Source organism: Dipodomys merriami, unplaced genomic scaffold (assembly GCF_024711535.1).
Source record: "Dipodomys merriami isolate MVZ:Mamm:240054 unplaced genomic scaffold, mDipMer1.0.p SCAF_177, whole genome shotgun sequence".
Taxonomy (NCBI): Eukaryota; Metazoa; Chordata; class Mammalia; order Rodentia; family Heteromyidae; genus Dipodomys; species Dipodomys merriami.
Window position 1 is genome coordinate 1,626,187 of NW_027203126.1, and position 23,819 is coordinate 1,650,005.

General features: G+C 42.5%; 1 protein-coding gene across 4 annotated transcripts in view; it reads right to left on the reverse strand.

Moving 5' to 3' along the window:
• LOC138829861 (BICD family-like cargo adapter 1) overlaps window positions 1–6,394 on the reverse strand; it is an 84,750-nt gene extending 78,356 nt beyond the window's left edge. For 2 of the 4 annotated variants that reach the window (XM_070026421.1, XM_070026420.1), the window contains exons 1-2: window positions 5,966–6,394; window positions 220–435 (exon numbers count right to left, since the gene is read on the reverse strand). In XM_070026421.1, coding sequence (XP_069882522.1) covers window positions 220–435; window positions 5,966–6,394 — 645 coding nt within the window. The remainder of the gene's footprint in view (window positions 1–219; window positions 436–5,965) is intronic. The other 2 variants (XR_011372752.1, XM_070026422.1) reach the window with 2 other exon arrangements.
• Window positions 6,395–23,819: the final 17,425 nt, after the last annotated feature.

The window sequence follows — 23,819 nt, forward strand, 5'->3', positions numbered from 1 at the left end:
TTAGAAATGAGGAAGAATCCCTAGTTATGAGTGTGTCAAAGATGCCTTTGAGCTCCTGACATCTAGAATTTCTTGCAGATAATGACTTGACCTCCAAACCAAAGGAAGCAAAAGCCAGATTTGATGGTGGTTTTTTTTTTAACCATATATACTCCTGTTATCATACAGAAGCTCAATTTCAACATTTAATATTTTACATCATCAATTCTTATGACTCACCCGGCTGAGTTGATCCAATAACCTTTGGTTCTGTTCTGACAGTTCCTGGACAGCTCGTGTTTTCTCTCGATCTGCTTCCCGCAGATGGACTTGCTGCCTCTCCAACTCCCCCTGTAGCTGCTTCACATCACTCTCCAGCTCTGACACTCGCCCTTCCCACTCTCCTTCTCTGTTCTCAAATCGTCTTCTCAGTTCGTGTTTCTCTTGTTCTAAATGCTGGGTAAAACGTGAAGAAGGTTGAGAAACTGTTAAAATATTCCACAGCCTTTCGTGTTTTTCTCTATTCACACTCCTTTAACTTTCCCTGTTCCCAGATAGTGAGCAAAATAAAACAACCTGCCACATAGGAAAAGTTGTCCAATTCACAGCTACAAAAATATTCTTCTTCCAGAGCAACAAAAGGAATTGGTTTCGCAAAGAAAACATCATTCCTGTTGGAAACAACGTTATGTTTATTCTCTCTGGGTAGGAGGTTCTAGACTTGGGAATTCACTTGAAATTTAGCAAGTCATGTAACTTACTGGTAAATTATACAGTTAAACATCTATAAGTGAGTACTAGAATCAAAATACACATTACTTTTTTTTTCAGCCATGAGGCTAAAAATCAGGGCTTGGGCACTGTTTTTGAGCTTCTTTTGCTCAAGGCTAGCACTCTACCTTGTGAGCCACTGTGCCACAACTGCCTTTTCTGTTTATGTGGTATGGAGGAATTGAACACAGGGCTTCATGCATGCTAGGCAAGCACTCTACCACTAAGCCACACTCCCAGCCCACATATTACTTTCTAAAGGTGGTTCCTTTTGGAACCGTCTACTATGCATGGTGTAAAATCAGACTTACAACCATAGATCTTCAGAGATGGAAGGAAAAATCTCCCCTGGAGATCATTTAACCATCTCTTTTACAAGTGAGGAAACAGAAGCAGTTAAGTGACTGGTTCAATGTCAATTAAGTGGCAAAGCTGGGATTTGTGTCTTAAGTCAATTGACAGTTTAGTGCTCTAAATCACAGCTTAATAAATGTTTGTCCTGGGTTACAACACTGTATTTCAAAATGATTAAGGTAAGTTCAGGTACAAGCTCACTTGTAACCGCTGTCTATTTATTTCCAGCCCATTCATCCATTCTTGTGTGCTTACCAGGGCACAGGCACTTTTCTGGGGACATAGTGATGAACAAAATAGACATGGCTATTGCTTTATGGGATTCCAGTCTAGTCGGTGGGAAGTAATGTTACAAATAATAAAGTATGTGTGAGAAATGCAACTAGTACAAATGCTTTGAGAGAGGCACTTCTCACCAGCATGAGAATATTTTGTCCAATGTTTCCCTGGTATTGTTGAACTTCCAAAAATGAGAATGCTGTAAGAGTCACTGTAGAAACTTCATAAAGATAGAATCCAGAAACAAGTGCTAATTGCAATCCTAAAAGTGTTATCCTTGGTTTTATTGAATTTTTCCAAAATGAACGGCTGAGCAGAAGGCAACAGCAAGAACTCAGCAATCACAGCGTTAGTGAGAGGCCAGATAAATTAGGCTTGTGTTCTAAAAAGAACAGAGAGACTTAAAAGCACTCAGCAAACAGCTGCCCACGAACAGCACAACCAAGCAGCTAAAACAATCCAATCCACATGGGGGAGGGGCTGAAGGCAGGTGGTACTGATTGGTAACCTAATCTGCCCCCTCTTTTTTTTTTTTAAATCTTGGCAGATTATGGGTCTTGAACTCAGGGCTGTGAGCTGTGGCTGGAGCTCTACCAATTGGGTCATGCCTCCAATCCTGCTTTTTTGCTGGTTATTTTGGAGATGAAGTCTCTCCAGAACTTTCTGGCCTTGAACTCAGTTCTCTTGATCTCAGCCTTCTGAGTAGCTAGGATTACAGGTGTGAGCCTCTACCTACCTGGTAGCCTTTTTATTTCTTTAGCAGGAGACAAACTTTCTATTGCAGGATTCCCTACTCTTTGCCAGAATCAAGACTTAGTTATTAATGAACAGATATAATTTAGCCTTTTGTACATAATTTAGCCTCTTACCTACTATAAGAAAGGTTTCTCCTAGAATTACATTTTCACTTAGGTGTTAAATTCAAAGGAAACTCTAGATAGAATGTCTGGAAGTGAGAGGTGAGGTTCTACCTATGTTCTTATTTTCCAGGGTTCTTTGGTATTTTTAGTCAGTATAAAATTTGTCAAGATTATCAAAATAAGGAAAATATAAAAAACGATCATAGCTAGGTGGTACTTAAGGACATATAAAAATGAAATTTGCATGTTTAAAAATAAAACAACTAAACTAGTTTAAATTGTTATTCTTAGAAAAGGGGGAGGAAAGCTGGGTGCCAGCGGCTCATGCCTGTAATCCTAGCTACTCAGGAGGCTGAGATCTGAGTATCATGGTTCAAAGCCAGCCTGGGCAGAAAAGTCCGTGAGACTCTGATCTCTAAACCACTAGAAAACCGGAAGTGGTGCTATGGCTCAAGTGGTACAGTGCTTGCCTTGAGCTGAAGAGTGCAGGGACAGCGCCCAGGCTCAGAGTTCAAGCCCTATGACTACAAAAAAAAAAAAAAAAAGAAAGAAAGAAAAAGAAAGGGGGGAGGAAGAAGGCAGAGTGGTGAAGGGGGTGATTGGGATACAATGTATGTATATGTGGAAATCTCACTATAAAACTCCCTCTTGTAGATAAACATATGCTAATAAAAAGGGAATAAAAACACCCAAAGGTAATGTGAGAAAAAGGAATTAGATAAGGGCTAAGGAGATCTGAATGCATTAACTTGGTGATGTATCTGTACTGCTTCATTAATTATGGCAAATGTACTACACTAATATATTAATAAGAGAAAACTGAAGGTGAGGTATATAGAACCACACGAAAATCTGATTTAGTGAATAATATAGTCTAGACAACACAAGGTTGAAAAAAATGGCCAAATCATTCAAGATTTTTAAAATTTGAATTTTCGTTTTAATCCTGAGATGTTTAACTACAAACTTTCAACTAGTAGAGATCTTAAATACTATGGCCTTAATGAAAAAGTAGTGCAGGATTAAGTACTTCATGTTTGAAAGAAAAAAAGATCTTAGGTTTGGTGCACAGAACTGAACAAATATTCAATATAAACTCATAAGAAGGTATATGAGAGATCCTGAAAATGGCTTACTGGACCTTAAGTTAGAAAGGTGTGGATTTTAAAATAGAAAGGAACAATGAAGCCATTATTCTTTGAGACTACTTATATTATTCTTTCTTTTCTTTTAAGACAAGAATTCCATTATATTGCCAGACTAGCCTCAAACTCAGCCTCCTCCTGCCTCAGCCTCCTGAATGACTAAGATTATGAAGCTACCATGCCCAGGTACCACTCCTACCAATTTGTGAGAAAATATGTTTGACCGCAATGTCTGACAATTTCTGAAAAATAACAAATCCTCTTTAAAGGGTTGTTTACCCCCAAACATTTAATTGAAAATAGAGCAGCTGTGTTAAACTTTAGGAAGCATTTTGTGTATCAGACATGCTAAAATTTAGGTTGCTCAAAAAATATACTGAAGGGAAAACTCAGGGAAAACTCATTTGTAAGTATCAAATAGTACTAGTGAAAATCAGGTTACTCTCACATCAACACTAAAAATTCACAATTAAAGCTGGGAGTAAGTAGTGCAGTGCTTGCACTGCACCCTGCATTTGATCTCTAGCACAGTTGAGAAAACAAAACAAAACAAAACAACCGGGGGGGGGGGGGAGTCCACCAACAAAGCAGCTAATGGCAATATCCTATAAGCTATTTTTAAATGTACACTAAAAAAATAGTAAGAGCTGGGTGCCATGGTGCATGCTGTAGTCCCACCTAATCAGGAGACTAAGGCAAGAGATCATTTGAGTCCAGGAGTTCAAGGTCAACATTGACAACACAGCAGGACTCCATCTCCTCTTTAAAAACACACACACTTAGACAAACATCTTATAGTTTTCAAATACATCTAGAAGAACTAGATAGCATAAACTGTTAGTTTAAATTTAGTTTTTAAAAATGTTTTATATGTAACATCTAATTTGCCACATATATATTAACAATATTGTTAGCCATTCTCAAGAATTTAAAAATAAATCTTTATTATGAGAGTTTATGGGCTGATCAGAAAAGGAATAGAAGATCTTCAATATTTATTGACCATCAAGTCAATTACAAAGTACCAAAGGTAATTTATGCTTTCACAATAAATTTTTTTTTTTGCAGTAGAATTTTGAAAGCTTTTTCCTTTGTTGAAGAAACTATAAAGGCAGCACATGGAGACCAGGATGTGTGTAACTTCACACTGAGGGTTACTATGAAATCTATCACTAATCAAACTGATACAATGTTCCTTTTAAGTTTGTTGTCTCTTCAATCAAGTCTCTCACTGAAGGAATTTCAAATCACAAGTAAAAATCTCTACCATAGTACTTCTTTACAGAGTCCTGTAATTGAATCTCTTTAGAAAAAAAAACCCTTTTATGGACCTCTATTTCAAGTGGAAATTAAACAATTCAATGCATTCGGTTACTTTTTGGCAGTCTGCACACAAGTTTCACAGACAACTTCTCAGAGACATATCTCAGGAGTTCATCCATTGGCAGAACTATTTAATAGGCCAACTGAACTATAGAACACTGGTTGGTTTCTTTCCCCTTCCCCTCCATTACACTTTCGACATATTGCTGACTTACAGATACAGTTAAATCTTATTGCAAAAATGTTTCTGAAACCACATTCTATCTGTTCAACACTAGGGTCAATTTAGGACCTTATTTAGGTCTGTATTCTTTACTTGTAACTAAGACTATAAGATCTGGTCACAGCCAAACTGAGTAAAAATAACGTCTCCACAGCCATAAATGAACCACTCTCCCCTTTTTTCTTTCTCTCTTTTTTTTTGCATTAAAAAAAGAGAGAAAAATGTATTCAAGGCCCTTGTCTAGGTAAAAGCAAGAAAGACATAGCTCTGGTAGAAATACTAGCGATTACTTTAAATGGTCTATTTATAACAATGGTTGGAAATAATAAGGTTTCATATCCAACTGTATGAGCCCGAGAGCCAGAACCCAGAAAAAAAAAAAGTAATACTTAAATACATGTAACTACCGAGGCCCAAATTAAATCCACTACTAGTGGTCACATGTTGAGCCTCGCCTGATTTCTGCAATAGAACCACATTCCCTAATCCCTGAGTATTTGCAGGCTATATAAAGCTCCTTTTTAGGGGCACTTGTTCCCACAACTCTGAGCTGCCAGGAAGTTAAGACAAGGGCATCTAGAGGCCTTAAAGCCCTAACTGCAAAGCTTGAAGGCTAACACCCTGATTAGAGATTAACTACTTCCCTGAAAACCTGGAGCCTAATTTAAATGCTTCCCGACTTTCTCATTTCTGTGTGTGCAGACATCGGCTGGGTGCTGTATAAATTAGTCATACTGTAAGCTCTATTTTAAATGCTGTGTACAGTACATATATAGAACGGCCCTCAGCAGTGGGAGCCGTGCACGGACCCATAGCGATGAGCAGGGTGGGAAAGTCAGGTGGGTTCAATGACTGCCCTGATCTGATGATTACAAACACTCCATCCTACTCCCGTTTCCCTGATGATTTTCTTCGAGGCAGGGCGAGCACGGACATGGGGGAGGGTGACGGCTCCCCAAACTGCCCGGTGATGGAGGCTACCTGGGCTGCCCCAGCTGCCCACCCATCCTGAGAAGGGAGAGGTCCCTCACCTCCAGCTTGTCGGTCAGCTCCTTGTGCATCTGTTCGTACTGCCGGCTCATGTCCTGATTCCTCTCCAGCAGTGCCTTGCCCAGCCGGGCCGCCAACACCAGATCCTTCTCCTTCTGCCGGATCACCGACAGCAGCTCGGGGTCCTGGGTAGGCAGTGGTTGCGGTCCGGCTGCCTCGGCCGGAGGCCCCAGCTCGGCCTGAGAATGTTCCCCGAGATCAGACGGCCGTTCCCCGGCCGCCAGCAGCGCCAGCTCCTCCTCTAACGCCAGTTCCAGCTCCCCGGGGCAGGAGACGAGGGCGGCGGCGGTAGCGATGACGGGATTCCGGACTGCGTCCCCGGCCGCGGCGGGCAGCTCCATGCAGCAGGCGCTGTCCGGCTCGGCAGGTGCTGAAGTGCGGCCGGCCAAGCCCAAGCAGAAGGTGGACATGGCCCGCACGCGCGGAGCCCGCAGCGGTGCGGCCCGGCCGGCGCGCGCCAGGCTGCAGCGGGGGAGGGGCCGCGCCGCGCCGCCCCGCCGCCCCGCGCCTCGCCCGGCGCCGCGGCACGCGCCCCCCGGGTCCCCGCGAGCCCTGGGCGCGGCCCGCGCCGGCCCGCCCCGCCCCGCCGCCCCCCCCCTCCGCGCCGGCGGCACGCGCCCCCGCCCCCGGGGCTCAGCTGCTCGCGCGCGTCGGGGGAGGCGGAGGAGGAAGAGGGAGAAAAAAGGGAGGGGTGGGAGCGAAAGGGAAGGCCGAGGAAGTGAAGGCGAGGGGGCGCGAAGCGAGAGCGGAGGGTGCGAGGAGGAAAGCCGCCGCCGCCGGGTGTTCAGCCGCCCTGTTGCTGCTGCCTCGGTCGCTGCTGCTGCCGCCGCCGAGCCGGCAGCGCTTTACGGAGCGGGCTGCGCTCCTCGGTCGCGGCGATGCTCGCGGGGACTGTCGCTGCTGCTGCCGGCGGCCGCGCTCTGCAGCCGCGCTCCATGTCCCTCCACTCGGCAGCAGCCCCGGCAGCAGCGGCGACGGCGGCGGCTGCTGCTGCTGCGGCTGCTGCTGCTGCAGGGGCCGAGGCGGCGGCTCCACATCGCGCGCCGCACAGCAGCCCGGAAGCCCCTTCCGGCCTTTCCCCGGCTCCTCTCACATACACACCACACACACAAACACACATACACACACGCACGCACGCACACACCGGCCCGGCCGCACCCCGCCCCGGCCTTCCGGCCGCGCCCCTAGCCGGCGCTTGACGCGCGCGGCACCTGTTCTCGGCGCCCGCGCGGGATTCGCTGGCGTGCGTGTCTCCTCAGCGGCGTACATACAGGTGGCGCCCGCCGCCTTTAACCCCTACGTTGCCTCACGCCGCTGGGGTTGCCGGGGGGGGGGGGGGGGGGGGGAGGGCAGTAGGAAGACGGCTGCGCGCGCCACCCGCGGAGATACCCGGAGCATCCCGATAGGTCACGCCCCCCCCCCCCACCGTGTTTGCCACGCCCCCTTCGCCTCCAGTCTTTTCGCTGAGTGGCTCCGCCCTCCTGGCTCCAGTGTGGCCCCGCCTACAACACGCCTCACCTCCGGGCGTGGCCCCGCCCCTAGTTTCTCACTCACACCTCGGCGAAGCACGGCTCCGCCCCTAGCCTCGTTTTCACCTCGGGGCGTGGCCCCGCCCCCAGCCTCTTTCTCACTTCTTCGCGGGGGCTAGGCTGAGTCCCTTCCGGGCTGTCACATCGCGGTCTCTTGGTTCATCTGTGGGCCGAGGGAATTGAGGACATTCCTGTAAGACAGGTAGCCGCGTCTCCCGAGACTCGCAGTCGTGGATTTTAAGTCTGACTTACCCCCCACCCTCCGTGAGAGCTCAGTAGTCAGGAGGGGGAGCCCTTAGAGAGCCGGAGGAGGAGAGATGACTTTGGAACCCGGCATCTTAATGATGATGACTCAGGGATATGGAAGGACGAGAAAGAAAGGGTTTACTGTGCAGAAATAACAGGCCGGGCAGAAAGTGCTCACAGATGGGAATACAAAGAATCCTCCTGACGATGACCACGGCTTGTGACACTTCCAGTGTGTAAGGCTTTCCGTGCACTGTCTTGGTCTTCACCAGGGCCTTACAAATACTCTTCCCACATTGCACGCCTGAGATTCAGGTCCAGTCAACCGTAAACCATTATTCTTTGATTTCGTCTTTGAAGAAGCTAAGTGGTCATTTATGACCTAGGTAGATACACAGGAGGTTTCTCAGGCCTGTAATCCTAACTACTCCTGAGGCTGACACCGGAGGATCTAAGTTCAGAGCCAGCCCTGGGAGGAAAGTCTGTGAGACTCCTTATCTCCAATAACCATCAAAAAGCTGGAGGGCTGGGAAGGTGGCTCAGTGGCCTTGCATGCCTGAGGCCCTGGGTTCGATTCCTCAGCACCACATAAGCAAAAAGAAAAAAGAGCTGAGGGACAGCGCCCAGGCCCAGTTCAGGCCCCACGACCAGACCCCCACACACAAAAAAAGCTGGAAATGGAGCTATGGTTCAGGTGGTAGAGAACCAGCCTTTAGTGATAAAGCTAAGGGATAGTGCCTAGGTCCTGAGTTCTAGCTCCAGTACTAACATACCCACATCCACAAAGAGAACCAAGGAGTCTACTTAAAAAATGGCTCCCAGTCAGTTATTTTTCCAGTCCTGGGGCATGAACTTAGGGTCTGGGCACTGTCCCTGAGCTTCTTTTGCTAGCACTCTACCACTAAAGTGCCACGTCCGGCTTTTTCTGTTTATGTGGACTGAGGAATCGAACCCAAGGCTTTATGCATGCTAGGCAAGCACTCTACCACTAAGCCACATTCCTAGCCCTCAGTTCTTATTCTGATCTCATTAGTGATCTTTTTGTCTTGTGGGCATTTTGTTGTTGTTTTTGTTGCTTTTCCAGAAGTAATTCCCACCAGGAACCATAATTGTTTTATTTACCTCTTGGATGCCAACTCATTTTTGAGTTAGGTCATACTTTGATTCTTTTCATTCCCAGTGAAGTGGAAATCTCAAGGCATCAAGGAGACTAAGGTGTTTCTCCTAGTTTTTTATTTCATAATCAAAGTATTTATTATGTCTAAATAGTACTCTGATTTTGCAGTCTACCCTCAGATAAGAGGGCAAGAATCCAAAAAGTCCTGAACCTCAGAGCTGTCTTTGGAAATGAGAGAGACAACTGAGGCGTTCCCACGTCAACTTTAGAGCTGAATGTCTGCACTTGCTCATGGTACCATGCAAGCAATGGATTGTTATAACACTTTTTTTTCTTTTTTAAAAGGACTCTTGATCAGAAATTGTGAGCCCTGTTAATATCAAGTTGCAACTCCTTTTTGCCTTGTTTGAATCACAAAGGCCCAATCTCTCCCTAATCTATATGGAGACTCACATAAAGAGAATAAACAGGATTCCTAAGCAAAAATGACTTCAGCTATTAGGTTTTTCTCAATGCAGACATCACCCTGACAAAAAAGAAAAGAAAAAAAAAAAAAAAGACTGGCTTGATGCCTTTGGAGGAGGGGTCCTGATCTGTTAAGACTTAGCTGTTAACTGTAACAATGCACTCTTTGGGTGCTGGCTGTAGCTCTTGAATTTCTAACCTAACAATGTTCCACCTCCTGCCCTAACTAGAAAATGATCTCTTATTTCTATATTTGTCCATAAACATTATACCCTGCAAATGGCCAAATGAAACCAGCCCAATCGAACCACTTCACATTCTAGAAAATTATGGAAGCCACATACTAGTAGTGCATGCCTCTAATCTTAGCTACTTAGGAGGCTGAGATTTGAAGATTGTGGTTCAAACTCAGGCTGGGCAGGAAAGTCTGTGAGTCTCTTATCTCCAATAACAACAACAACAACAACAACAGAAAAGGCTGGAACTGGAGCTGTGGCTCATGTGATAAAGTGCTAGTCTTGAGCACAAAAGTTCAGGGATAGTGCCCAGGTTCTGAATTCAAGCCCCAGTACTAATATAAAAAAAAGTATTGATGTCACCAAAAACTTTTAGTTTGTAGCTATAAGTATTGATATTTACCATATGGAGAAGAATTTAAATTATTTATTTAAAATACTTATAATAAACTGATGCTGTATCAAACTATGTTTTATAAAGAATAGTTATATATTCATAAACTTTTAAAAATTTTATGAGAATCACATCCTATATCTGCTTCTTCACTTAATGTAGTACTTTTGTTTTGTTTTATTTTTCCATCCTGAGGCTTGAACTCAGGGCCTGGGTACTGTCCCTGACCCTCTGTGCTCAAAGCTAGCACTCTACCACTTGAGCCACCGTACCACTTCTGGCTTTTTTCTGATTATATGGTACTAGGAATCAAACCCAGGTCTTCATGCATGCAAGGCACTCTACCACTAAGCCATATTCCCAGCCAGTATTTTATTTTTTTAAATATGTAAATAAAATCTGTTCTCATAATCCATTCAGGTCACGGTAGATGTTTTTCTTTGATATTAAGCCAACACTTGACAAGTGATACTTTCTGAAAGTTAGTTGTAGTATAGACTCTAAAATCATCTCAAGGAAATCCACTGAGCAAGCTGTCTTTTGAATGGATCTTTTACCTATGTATGATTAATTTTGCAATGGCATGCATTTGAAAAATATCAAATTATTGATTTATTCAAATCTTCCAAATCTTGTCACATTCCATTTTGTACAATATTAATCCCATCATAAAAGGCTCTAGGTATGGAAAAGCAATTAGCTCACTAAGGTTGATATATGAGTTTTTGAAAATTCTTTTTTTTTTCTTATGTTTTTTTTTTTTTCCGGTCGTGGGGCTTGAACTCTGGGCTGGCTTTGAACTGTGGTCCTCAGATCTCAGCCTCCTGAGTAACTAGGATTATAGGTGTGAGCCACTGGTGCCCAGCTTCTAAATACTTTCACTAAACCCTTAGTATATTTATCGTTGGTAACAGACATTTTCAATTGTTTTCCTTGATGGTCTTACTTTATTAATTCTTGAGAAAATGTTTGACAATGACCCAAATTTAAATACCAGCTTGCCATTTATTCATTCAGGCAAAAAATAACGTTCTATAAAAAATGTGGATGGTTTAGTTCCCAACTCCAATAGTGGTGCAAGTACCTTACCTGAATACAGCCATTGTACCCAGGCATGCAACAGAAGTGCTTTATGGGTAATTACCATTTCACTAGCTAGAATATTTTTAAAATTGTGTATTCTAAGAGTCACAGTTTTACAAAAGTACTCTTTTACCAGAGAATTCTTTTTTTTTTCTTTTTTTTTTGGTCAAGGGGCTTGAACTCTGGGCCTGAGCATTTCAGCTCAAGGCAAGTGCTCTACCACTTGAGCCATGGCACCACTTCTGGTTTTCTGGTGGTTAATTGGATTGGAGAGAAGAGTCTCAGGAACTTTCCTGCTCAGGCTGGCTTTGAACTGTGATCTTTAGATCTCAGCCTCCTGAGTAGCTAGGATTACAGGCATGAGCTACCAGCACTCCGCTACCAGAGATATTTTTATGTGCTACTAGCTCACCCACCCTTTCTTCTTTCTTTCCCTCCTTCCTACCTTCTTTCCTTCCCTTCCCTTCCCTTCCGTCTCTCCTTCCTTCCCTCCCTTTCCCTTCCCCTTTCTTTCCTTTGTTCTTCCTTCTTTCTTTCCTTTCTTTTTTCCTTCCTCCCTCCCTCCCTCCCTTCCCTTCTTCCTTCCTTCCTTCTTTCCTTCCTTCCTTCCTTCCTCTTTCTCTTTCTCTCTTTCCTTCTCTTCCTTTCTTTCCTTCTCTCTTTCCTTCTCTTTCTCTTTCTCTTCTTTCTTTTCCTTCCTTCCTTCCTTTCTTCCTCCCTCCTTCCTTCCCTCCCTCCCTCCCCCTCTCTCTCTTTCTTTCTCCCCATGAGAATATGCAAGTGAAAAACATATTGTCTATACATCTTTGGATATGTGTCCTCCAAAGATCCATGTATTACACATAGACAATTAATGTCACTATAAAATTATTTATAATTTTGGGCTGGGAAGGTGGCTCAGTGGTAGAGCGTTTGCCTTGCATGCTTGAGGCCCTGGGTTCGATTCCTCAGCACCACATAAGCAGAAAAAAAAGCCGGAAGTGGCGCTGTGGCTCAAGTGGTAGAGCGCTAGCCTTGAGCTGAAGAGCTGAGGGACAGCGCCCAGGCCCAGAGTTCAGGCCCCACGAACAGACCCCCCAAAAATAATAATAAAAAATTATTTATAATTTTTTTGTTTTGTTTTTTGTCGGCTCTGGGGCCGGACACTGTCCTTCAGCTCTTCAGCTCAAGACTAGCACTCTACCACTTGAGCCACACTTCCATATGCAGCTTTTTGCTAGTTAATTGGAGATAAAGTCTCCTGAACTTATCTACCAGGCTGGTTTTTAAATGATCCTTGTATCCCAGCATCCTAAGTAGCTAGGATTATAGGCAGCACCCACCTCCTTTTTTTTTTTTTTTTTTTTTTGTCAGTAGTGGGGCTTGAACTCTGGGCCTGAGCACTGTCCCTCAGCTCTTCAGCTCAAGGCAAGCGCTCTACCACTTGAGCTACAGTGCCACTTCTGGTTTTTTAGTGGTTTATTGGAGATAAGAGTTTCAGGGACTTTCCTGCCTGGGCTTTGTTTTTTTTTTTTTTGGGGGGGGCGGTCCGGTCATGGGGCCAGAACTCTGGGCCTGGGCGCTGTCCCTCAGCTCTTTGGCTCAAGCGCTACTTCGGCTTTTTTCTTTTTGCTTATGTGGTGCTGAGGAATCGAACCCAGGACCTCATGCATGCAAGGCAAGTGCTCTACCACTGAGCCACCTTCCCAGCCCCTGGGCTGGCTTTGAACCTCGATCCTCAGATCTCAGCCTCCTGAGTAGCCAGGATTACAGGCGTGAGCCTCCAGTGCCCGGCCTCCTTTTGTTTTAAAGCTATTCTTTTTTTTTTTTTTTTGGTTCCGGTCGTGGGGCCTGAATTCTGGGCCTGGGCGCTGTCCCTCAGCTCTTCAGCTCAAGGCTAGCGCTCTACCACTTGAGCCACAGCGCTACTTCCGGCTTTTTTTCTTTTTGCTTATGTGGTGCTGAGGAATCGAACCCAGGGCCTCATGCATGCAAGGCAAGCACTCTACCACTGAGCCACCTTCCCAGCCCCCTCCTTTTGTTTTTAAGATAAGATTTTGTCAACTTCCTCAGGGCTGACCTCAGACTCATGATCCTTTTTCCTCAGTAGTATTACAGTAGGGCATCACTGTGCCTGGCTGATATTTTTTTATCCTTTATAAATTCTAAACATATTTGCATCACTGTTCATTTTGGTGCTGGATATTCTGTTGAATTTGAGTATGAGCCATCTTCACACACTGCATGGATTTTCACATAAGTACCATTATATCACTGAACATCAAAATATGAAAATTTTCTTCTTAGAAATCCTGGTATTTCCAAATGTGACAACACTTCTCCAAATTTTCCAAGTTGTTTATTTTTATTAGCTTTATGATCTGTGAAAATGGGAAAGTGTAAAAGACAAAACATCTTCCAGAAAAAATTGTTTTCAAAAAGTGAAGTGTTAAAGAAATTTGAAGAGTTGGCTGTGAGCCATTCTGTGCTTGGCATTTTCATTCAGCAGTGATATTGTGTGTGTGTGTGTGTGTGTGTGTGTGTGTGTGTGTGTGTGTGTGTGTTGTATGTGTGTGCGCATCTGTGTGTGCATTTCCATATATCTATATATCCATATATCTATATATTTTATTTTATGAACTGTTTGTGAAAGTGTAGAAGTCTCGACAAATTCTAAAATGTTCTCCAAAGCTTCTTACAGGATTTTCAAAGATGAGTGGACTCAACAATTTGCAACATGTAGTAAATGTATATACCCTGATGATTCTCTAGTTGAGATTTAAAGGGATGTACCAGTATTGGTCTTCAGCAGACACCCTGCTTGGCCTGGGCTGAAACAGTTTTCTTCTGCTACCCAGAAGGGGAGTTGAAGCCTCATCTGTCCTTACTCTGAGACATATTTCATCCCTGACTGCTCCTCCTTCATCTTCTATTCCTTCCTACTTTTATCCCTGCCCAACTTTTCTCCTCCAGGGAAGAGCCCTGGTGTGGTTTAGATGGGTATCCCCCAAACACACCTGGCAGTCTCTAGCCCAGGGCATTGTTAGGAGGTGGTGATACTTTTAAGAGGTAGGCACCTGGTTCCAGTCCCTCCCCTGCATGATAAGAGTAGGTACAAACATAAATGCTGGATAAATAAATACCCAAAATAACTGAGCACAAAATGCTATAATCTTTGCTAGCCAATGTTTACATTTGTCATCTTTCCCCTTACCTAAATCTTTCCTTTTGAAAATAATAGGTTAAAAATTGTGTCAATAATATAGAGAATCAGGTATGAAAACAATCATGGTGGTGGTAGTGGTATGCAAATGGCTGATGTTAGGGTATGGTAAAATTATTGAGTGATAACCTTGGGTTCCTAGGTTAGATCTGACATTAACTATGTACGTTTGAGTATGATGTTGTGTGGTGAGACATTGGATTGCATGATCATCCCTTCATCATCTAAGCCAGTGGTTCTTAACTGTGGATGATTTTTGCATCTCTCTCTCTCTTACCCTGGGGATATCACACAATGTTTGGAGACACATTTTGGTTTTTACAACTATAAAGGAGGAGATGCTATTGATGTTTATGAGGCAGAGACCAGGGATTCTATTAAAATCCTACATTGCACAGGACAACCTCCCTCACAAGATTGGCCCCAAATGTCATTAGTGCTAAGGCTGATAAACCCTCATTTTAAAATGCCAGGCCTCTACAACTTGACTATAGTATGGTTTCTTCATTTGTTCATTCTTTGTTGTTACTTTCCTAAGCAAGACATTACAATTTGAATCCTAAATGTCTCCTAGAGGTCCAGATGTTAAAGGCCTGGTCCTTAGGGAGGTGTGATTGGGAGGTGGTGGCTCCTTTAAGAGGGAAGACCATGTGAGAGGTATTTAGGTGATTGGAGGCTTGCCCTCAGAAGGAATTGTGGGACCACAGCTCCTTCCTCTCTCCTTTTGTTTCTAGGCCACTAGAAATGATTTGAGCCATACTTTTCATTCTAGAACCAGGTGGAGCCTCTCCAGAGACCTGAAGCAAAAGGAGTTGCTTGAACATGGACTTGGACTCCAAAACTATAAGCCAAAACAAATATTTTCTTATTTAATGAATTAATTAATTAAATTTTTTGGTGCCTGTCCTTGGGCTTGAACTCAGAGCTTGGGCATAGTCCCTGAGCTTCTTTTTGCTCAAGGCTAGCGCTCTACCACTTCAGTCACAGCTCCACTTCCAGCATTCTTTTTTGTTTGCTTTTGGTAGTTTAGTAGAGATAAAAGTCTTACAGACTTTCCAGCCTGGGCTGGCTTTGAACTTTGATCTTCATGTCTCAGCTTCCTGAGTAGCTAAGATTACAGATGTGAACTGCCACTGGCACCTTTTCTCTTTTATAAGTTAACTTATCTCAGGCATTCCATTACAGTGATGGAAAGCTGACTAATCTGAGGGCTCTGTTCCAGAGAGCCTGGGGTACTTTCTGCTACTTTTAAGAGCTTCCTTCTGAAAAAAAAAAAAAAAAAAGTAAAACAGACCTTAATAGAGCCATGTCATCTGAGAAAACAAACAAAAACTCTCTGGCAGAGTATAGTAGTACATGTTTATAGTCCACCTACTTTGAAGGATGTATCAGGAGAATCCCCTGAGTCAGGGGCTTAAGGCCATATTGGTAATGTAGTAAGAAAAAAACAAAAAACCAAAACCAAAAGAAACAAATAAATCTCATTTGGACTGAATTGCTCCCCATATCGATCACATTCCTTCCCATTTTTCTCCTCCTCTTTCTAATGATTTGGCTGTCTCCATGCCCAAAAATTCATCAGAAAATGTCTGATTTATACTCAAGATGGCTATTTTTGTTTGCTCCTGTGCCCACATCTAGAAAGATTTGTGGTTTAATTTTCTATGTGTTCACATATTCCTGCTTCTTTTCAGCAATCTTGGCCCTAAATGCATGGCTGATGCATTTTGCTACATATATCATTCATCTGCAGCTATTTTAAAAACATTTCCTAGTTTTATTTGATTTCAAGGATTTGCCAAACATTTGTTATATCTTGCTCTTTCTGCATCACATTCTGGCTTAATCTCTTGGCAAGCAAGTTATTTATATCTATTGATATTGCTCATACAAGCACTGCTTTTTAAGTGAATTTCCTCCCAATTTTTCTTTTTCAGTTTTGGAGTAAACTGATTGTAGAAATAACATAGCATCTAGTTGTCAGAATAACTAAAAAACCTTTTGCAATTAAATAGTGAAATGTCTTTAATCTGTTTTCTGTATTTGGGGTTGTAATTGTTACTACTCCCTCTCTTGTTCTTAATAAAAAGACTATTTTTTTTTTTTTTTTTTTGTCGGTCATGGGGGCTGAACTTTGAACTTTTGTCCTGGGTGCTGTTCCTCAGCTCTTCATCTCAAGGCTAGTGCCCTACCACTTGAGCCACAGTGCCACTTCCGGCTTTTTTCTGCTTAGGTGGTGCTGAGGAATCGAACCCAGGGCCTCAAGCATGAGAGGTAATCACTCTACCACAGCTAGCTTCCCAGACCTGAGATTTTTTTTTTTAATGTCTTCCTATGACAAGAAAAAAAATCAATGTCATTTTTCATAGGGTCAAGATTTAATTTCATGTGTAAGAGAACATGTCTCTGTCTGTGGTACATGTATAAGTGTGGGATATATATTCCTATTTTAGTGTTCTGGGAAGATAGTTTGTATAAAGTACCAACAAATAATGGTAATTTATACTTGATAGTAACTAAGAGATATAAGCTTTTCTAGGTGATTAAAGTATCTTTATTGGCTGGAAGCTGGTGGCTCATGCCTGTAATCCTAGCTACTCAGGAGGCTGAGATCTGAGGATCATGATTCAAAGCCAGCCCAGGCAGGAAAGTCCTTGAGACTCTTATCTCCAATTAACTGTGATCCTCAGATCTCAACCTCCTGAATAGCTAGGATTACAGGCATGAACCACCTGCATCCAGCTGGATTAATTTTTGTGTGTGTATGTTTTTAAATTGTTATGATCAAAGTATTGTACAGAGGAGTTGCCATTTCATAATGCATTCATTACTTTTGACATAGAATGTTGTTTTATGCCTGGATGGACCTGGACTGTGATCCTCCTATTTGTGTGTTCCAGTATTACTGGATAACAGGTGTGGTAGGTATGTCACCACACTCAGCCAGCCATCTCCATAGCTGGAATGGCAGGCATGCCACTGTGTCCAGCCAGCCATTGGTTGAGATGAAGTCTTGCAAACTTTTTTTCTTTTTTCCGGGGGTTGGGGGGGAGGAAGAGGGGACAGTGAGCTGGGCCAGCCTGGAACTATAATCCCTATAATCCCCAATCTCCATTTCCCCTGTAGCTAGGATTACAATCTTGACTCACTGCACCTGGTTTGATACATAATGAATGAATAATGCTATGAGTAAAGCAACACACTGCCAGCACATAGTCCTGTGCTCACTCAACAAAATGTTAAAACAAAATCAAAAGCAGCAAAACAACTTTGTTTCATGGTAAAATGTTCTGTATGGTCTGTATTAATGTCTTCATTTACCTAGAACGTTTATCACCCACAGATGATTGTGTTTTGCTACATATATCCATCATCTGAAGCTATTTTAAAACATTTCCTAGTTTTATTTCATTTCAAGAATTTGCCAAACACAGGCTCACTCGTAGAGTGCTTGCCTTGCATACATGAATGAGGCCCTGGGTTTGATTCCTCAGCACTACATAAGCAGAAAAAGCTGGAAGTGGGGCTGTGGCTCAAGTGGTAGAGTGCTTGCTAGTCTTGAGCTGAAGAGCTGAGGGACAGTGCTCAGGCCCAGAGGTCAGGCCCTACAACTGCCAAAAATAAATTACCAAACACATGTTATATTGTCCTCTTTCTTGTTATATGGAAGAAGCAAAGATATATATGATACCTGCCCTTAATAGTTTGTAACTTAATAAAGGTTAGACAACAGGAAAAAAAACTATAAGCAGTACTGGAATTATATTCAACAGTACATTAAATACCATATAAATTATGCAATGCATATTTTAGACCTCAGTCATGGGAGATGCTGCTAGATACAGTGGCATGAAACTAAAATTCCATGTGTTTTTGTTTTTTTCTTTTTGCGTGTGCGTTAATCCTGGGTGCTGTCCCTAAGCTTTCTTTTGCTCAGGGCTAGTGTGCTACTATTTAAGCCATGACTCCACTTCAATCTTTTTGGTGGTTTATTGAAGATAAGAGTCTCGACTTTGCTGCCCCAGGTTGGCTTCAAACCAAGATCCTCAGATCTCAGCTTTCTGAGTAACTAGGATTACAGAAATGAGTCACCAGTTCCCCTATTTTTGTTTTTGTTTTTAATCACCACCATGCTGTGGCAATGGTAGACCATGTCAGGGATGACATAGTTCCACCTCATCACTTATCCCTCCATTTTGGCTGTGCTTATATGAGAGAATGTGGTTTATCTGAACTGTCACCAATCTTACTATGGCCTGCTTCTTTCATAGCTCATATCATTGGATAGAGAAAGCTACACATGGCTTTCCTGGCTATGGGGATAGTGTATTGGACTAGTGTGAATACAGGTGATGTGACCATTTCTTCTCATCTTCTCAGACTCCCCTTTGCAGCAAAATAGCACTGGGCTCCTCTCTCTAACATTTGCTCCCTCTACCCACTCCCAATCAAATAAAGAAATGGATTAGGGAGAGAAGCAATCCTTCCTCATGGGTTCAGAAAAATAATTTCCCAGAAGAAAGCTAGCTGTGTGCATGCTTTATTCTACCTTTGCATTTACAATACTCAAGTATTTGTGAAGGCTTATATTTAAGAAGACATGGGGCTGGGAAGGTGGCTCAGTGGTAGAGCGCTTGCCTTGCATGCATGAGGCGCTGGGTTCGATTCCTCAGCACCACATAAGCAAAAAGAAAAAAGCCGGAAGTGGCCCTGTGGCTCAAGTTGTAGAGCTAACGCTAGCCTTGAGCTGAAGAGCTGAGGGACAGCGCCCAGGCCCAGAGTTCAGGCCCCTCGACCGGACCAAAAAAAAAAAAATATTTAAGAAGACATAAAAAAAAATCACCTAATTAATATGCTGAGATGTTGCTCAGTGGCAAAGTACTTGCCTAGCAAGTACGACGTCTGGGTTCGATCCCCAGTCCCAAAAAGGAAAAGACAAAAAAAATCACCCAATTTAAAGAAGAAATGGCAGAGCTTCAAACACATGGTTATATAACTTGATTTAATTGAAGAGAAACCAAGAAATACATCAAAGATATAAATTTGCATTTCCCTAGGGTCTCCAGTGAGTGATTCAGCTTCTTTTTTTTCTTTAAGTAAGTGGGTCAGGAAACTGCTAATCCTGTAATGATTTCTGTTCAACTACATTCAGCTGGTAATTTATTTCTTACAGATCTAAAAAAAAATCCCACACAGTATGTTAAAAATCAGCAACATTGATGTCAACCCCACATCACATTGTTTTATCAGTCATGAAGACTGTATTTATTTTAATTGAAAGCCTTCTCTTTTGTTGGCAAGTAGTGACAATATTGTTTGTGGATTTATTTTGAAGTTCTGCATTTCCTGTTATATAATTCTATGATTTAGCCAATCCGGTGGCACTTTATATTGGGAAGTCTCAAACAGAATGACAACAGGACAAACCTGTTATAGCACAATGTAAGGATAAACATAGAAGCTGATAGATGGGTTTTCTGGAAACAGCTCAGGTTTAAAGGCACAAGCTATGAGTTAGCATAAAAAGGCTATTTTTTTCAGTATGGTAAAGGACATATAACATAAAACTTGCCATCTTACATTGTGTGTGTGTGTGTGTGTTTGAGAGAGACAGAGACAGAGACAGAGACAGAGACAGAGAATATGAATATGTGTACTGGTCCTGAGGATGGCACTCAGGGTCTAAGCACTGTCCCTGAGCTAAGGCTAATACTCAGCTACTTGAGCCCTCAGCTCTACTTCTAGTATGTGTGTGTCTGTGTGTGTGTCTGTGTCTGTGTTTAATTGGAGATAAGCATCTCACAGACTTTCCTGTCTACCTAGCTTTGAATTGCAATCCTCTGATCTCAGCCTTGTGAGTAGCTAGGATTACAGGTGTGAGCTGTGGGCTACCATCGCTTGGCCATCTTACATATTTTAAATGTCCAGTTCAGTGACATTAAGTATGTTCACAGTGATGTGCATCCATTGCTACCATCATCCATGCTCACATCTCTTTGTCTCACCAGACTGAAACTCTATTCCCACGGGGGGGGGGGGGGGGCAGGAGGGGGATTTTTTTTCAAGCAGAGAGCCATATAACAAATAACAAAAATAACATGTAACAAATCTTCTGTAGCAAAGCCAGGTTTAGCTCAGAAGGAAATTGAAGCAAGGAGCCAGACTAGTCACCTTCTACTTTGCTGTTTTCTAATTATGTGTTAGTATGCATGGGTTCACCTTAACTCATTATCTGTTAGCTATATGTGATAATATGATACACAAACTAGCTGTTGGCTTAGAGAATTCCCAGATGTGGTTATGCAATTGGTAAGTAGAATTTACAAAGCAAATGCCAGTGAATGGAACTCTTGAACCTGTCAAAAGTATAAGCACACCCTATTATTTCACAGCAGGTGGTAATCAGCTGCTCCACAATTACATTGAAGGACTTGATTAATTATCCAAGGACACTATCTTTTTTTTTTTGGCCAGTCCTGGGGCTTGAACTCGGGGCCTGGACACTGTCCCTGAGCTTCTTTTGCTCAAGGCTAGCACTCTACCACTTGAGCCACAACACTAATTCCTGCCTTTTCTGTTTATGGGGTACTGAGGAATTGAACCCAGGGTCATGAATGCTAGGCAAACATTACCACTATACCACATTCCCAACCCTCCAAGGACACTTTCTGAAAATGCTGGTCACCTGCTTCTGGAAGCATTTGCATTACCTACTTTCAAGTGCTCTTACAAGTTGACATTGAAAGGCTAGAATGTGATTTAAAAATAAAAGACTTTGGGTGTGGTTGTGTGTTGATTACCCAAATATGAATGAATGATACACAAATGAGCTTATCCTTTATAATTAACCACATAAACTGAACATAATCTATGTTGATCCAAGTTCATGTACTACAGTGGTCATGTAGAGCAAACTAGAATAGCAATCATCTCTAAAAAGTTCTTGTGCTTTTTTTTTTTTTTTTTTTTTGCCAGTCCTGGAGCTTGAACTCAGGGCCTGGGTGCTGTCCCTGAGCTTCTTTGTGCTCAAGGGTAGCCCTCTACCACAGCACTACTTCCAGTTATTTTATTTACTTACTTATTTTGGAGTAGTTTATTGGAGATAATAAGTCTCACGGGGACTTTTCTGCCTGGACGGACTTTTAATTGCAATCCTCAAATCTCAACCTCCTGAGTAGCTGGGAGTAGAGGCCTGAGCCACTGGTGTCCAGCTCTTGTGCTTACTTTTAACATTTAGGTTGCTATGATATCTAGGGTTCTTTGGAATGTCTAAAAACAGAACTGGTGGTTTGTTTCAGCTATGGGAAGTTTCTAAAGTGAAAGAGGTGAAGGGTAGAGTTTTATATCAGAGACAGCTGGGAATTCCATGGTTAAAAATTACTTTCCTTGTTCACCCACATGGAATTTGACTTCAAGTCCAAGATCGACTCATTAGCACTCAAGCTAGGTTGTAAATGTTCATTAGATTCTTGGGTAATAGTCCAAATTTTATCTGACCACAAACTGTGACCAAAGACATATACCCTTGATCATTTCCTATAGCCAAAGTAGTTTTCTTCTATTGTATCCTACCTGGAAAAAAAAAAAAAAGAGTAAAGAATGCATAGTTCACACTGGTCTGGGTCACCAATCTCACTAACCTTCCATTCGCTTTTTCTCTCAGAGTTCTGGGTAACTGGGACTCTCTTCTTGGTGTGAAGAAATATAGGAGCCCAAGTCGGACACTGGTGGCTCACGCCTGTAATCCTAGCTACTCAGGAGGCTGAGATCTGAGGATCATGGTTCAAAGCCAGCCCAGGCAGGAAAGTCCATGAGACTCTTATCTCCAATAAATCACTTGAAAACTGGAAGTGGCGCTGTGGCTCTAGCGGTAGAGTGCTCGCCTTGAGCTGAGGAGCGCAGGGACAGTGCCCAAGCCCAGCGTTCAAGCCTCACAACTGACAAAATAGAAAGAAAGAAAGAAAGAAATATAGGAGCCCAAGGAGAATGGGTAGAACATTAAATAAGGACATTGTTTGAGTTTAAGAGTTAGCAGGCTCTTTAATTTATACCAGATGCCCAGCCTTGGAAAGCTGACGGGAGAATTGCATCCCAGGCATACACATAAGCCATCCCTTCTCAACCAATATCTGGACACAGTGGCACCTACCTGTCATTCTAGATGTAATGACAAATGTAAAATGGGTGGATTAATAGTGTAGATATAGCCTGGGCAAAAAAATAAGACTCTAACTCCAAAATAACCAGTACAAAAAAAAAAAAAAAAAAGGACTGAAGATAGGTCTCAGTGGTAGAGTGCCTGTCTAGCCAGCATGAGGCCCTGAGTTCAGACTATCATACTGCCTTCTCCCCAAAAGGAAAGACTCAGAAATCTGTATTCTTGAACTTTTTTTTTTCTTTTCTTGCTTCTAGCATTTCCTTTGTTTACTAGTGAATCTCCTGTTGAAAATTGGCGAGACTCTCATCTTTGCTAAAGGAACAAGGCATGTGTCTGTGTCTAGACTGGTGTGTGAAGGACAGATGTTTATGAAGAGAGTGAGAGATGTGCTGGGTTTTTCTTCATTTGACATTTTGGTTTTTGCCAATTCTCTTTTCTTGTTGAAATGAACATCAGGCAAATCGTTGAAGGCATGAAATTATACAGGAAGCTGAAGATTTACGCAACAAGTCACAGACAACTGCTGTCACAAAAAAGTGTCTGTCCTGAGAAGATAAAGTTAGCAACTCTGGTGTTCTATAGCTCAAAGCGGAACTGCAGCAATGCACCATAGGCCTGCCAGTCTTTACAGTGCCCTTCCCTAATATGACTTCAAGAAGTGATTTAAAAATAATAAAATAGCCATATTGCCAAAAGAAATTTACAGGTCTAATTGTAATCCCCTTCAAAATATCCATGACATTCTTCACAGGAATAGAACAAACAATCCCAAAATTCATATTTTATATGACAGAGTCACAGTAACTAAAACAGCATGGTCCTGGAACAAAAACAGAGACACCCAAACCAATAGAATAGAATAAAGGACCCAAAAATAAACCCACATAAGCAACAGCTATCTGATTCTCAACAAAGGTCCTAAGAACATACAGTAGAAGAAAAGACCACCCGTTTAACAAGTGGCACTCAGAAGAGTAGATAGCTACATGTAGAAGATTGACACTAGATTCTTGCCTTGCAAAAATGGACCAAAGACTTTTACATAAGACTTGAAACTTTAAAATGACTAGACTATAAAAAGCGAAAATACTTGTAGATAAAGGCAGAGGCAACAGCTTTCTGACTAGGACTCTAATGGCTTAGGAAATAATAGGAGGAATTGACAAATGAGACTGCATTAAGTTCAAAAGCTTTTGCACAGCAAAGGAAATAATTGCCAGTGTGAGATTATCCACAGAATGGAAGAAAGTCTTTGCCAGTTGTTCATATGACAGAGGATTAATGTACAGACTATATAAAGAACTAAAAAAAAAACACCAAAAGAAAAACAATCCAATCAATAAATGGTTAAATGAACTGAACAGGCACTACTCATGAAAGTTGAAAGAGTGACTATTGCTAGGCA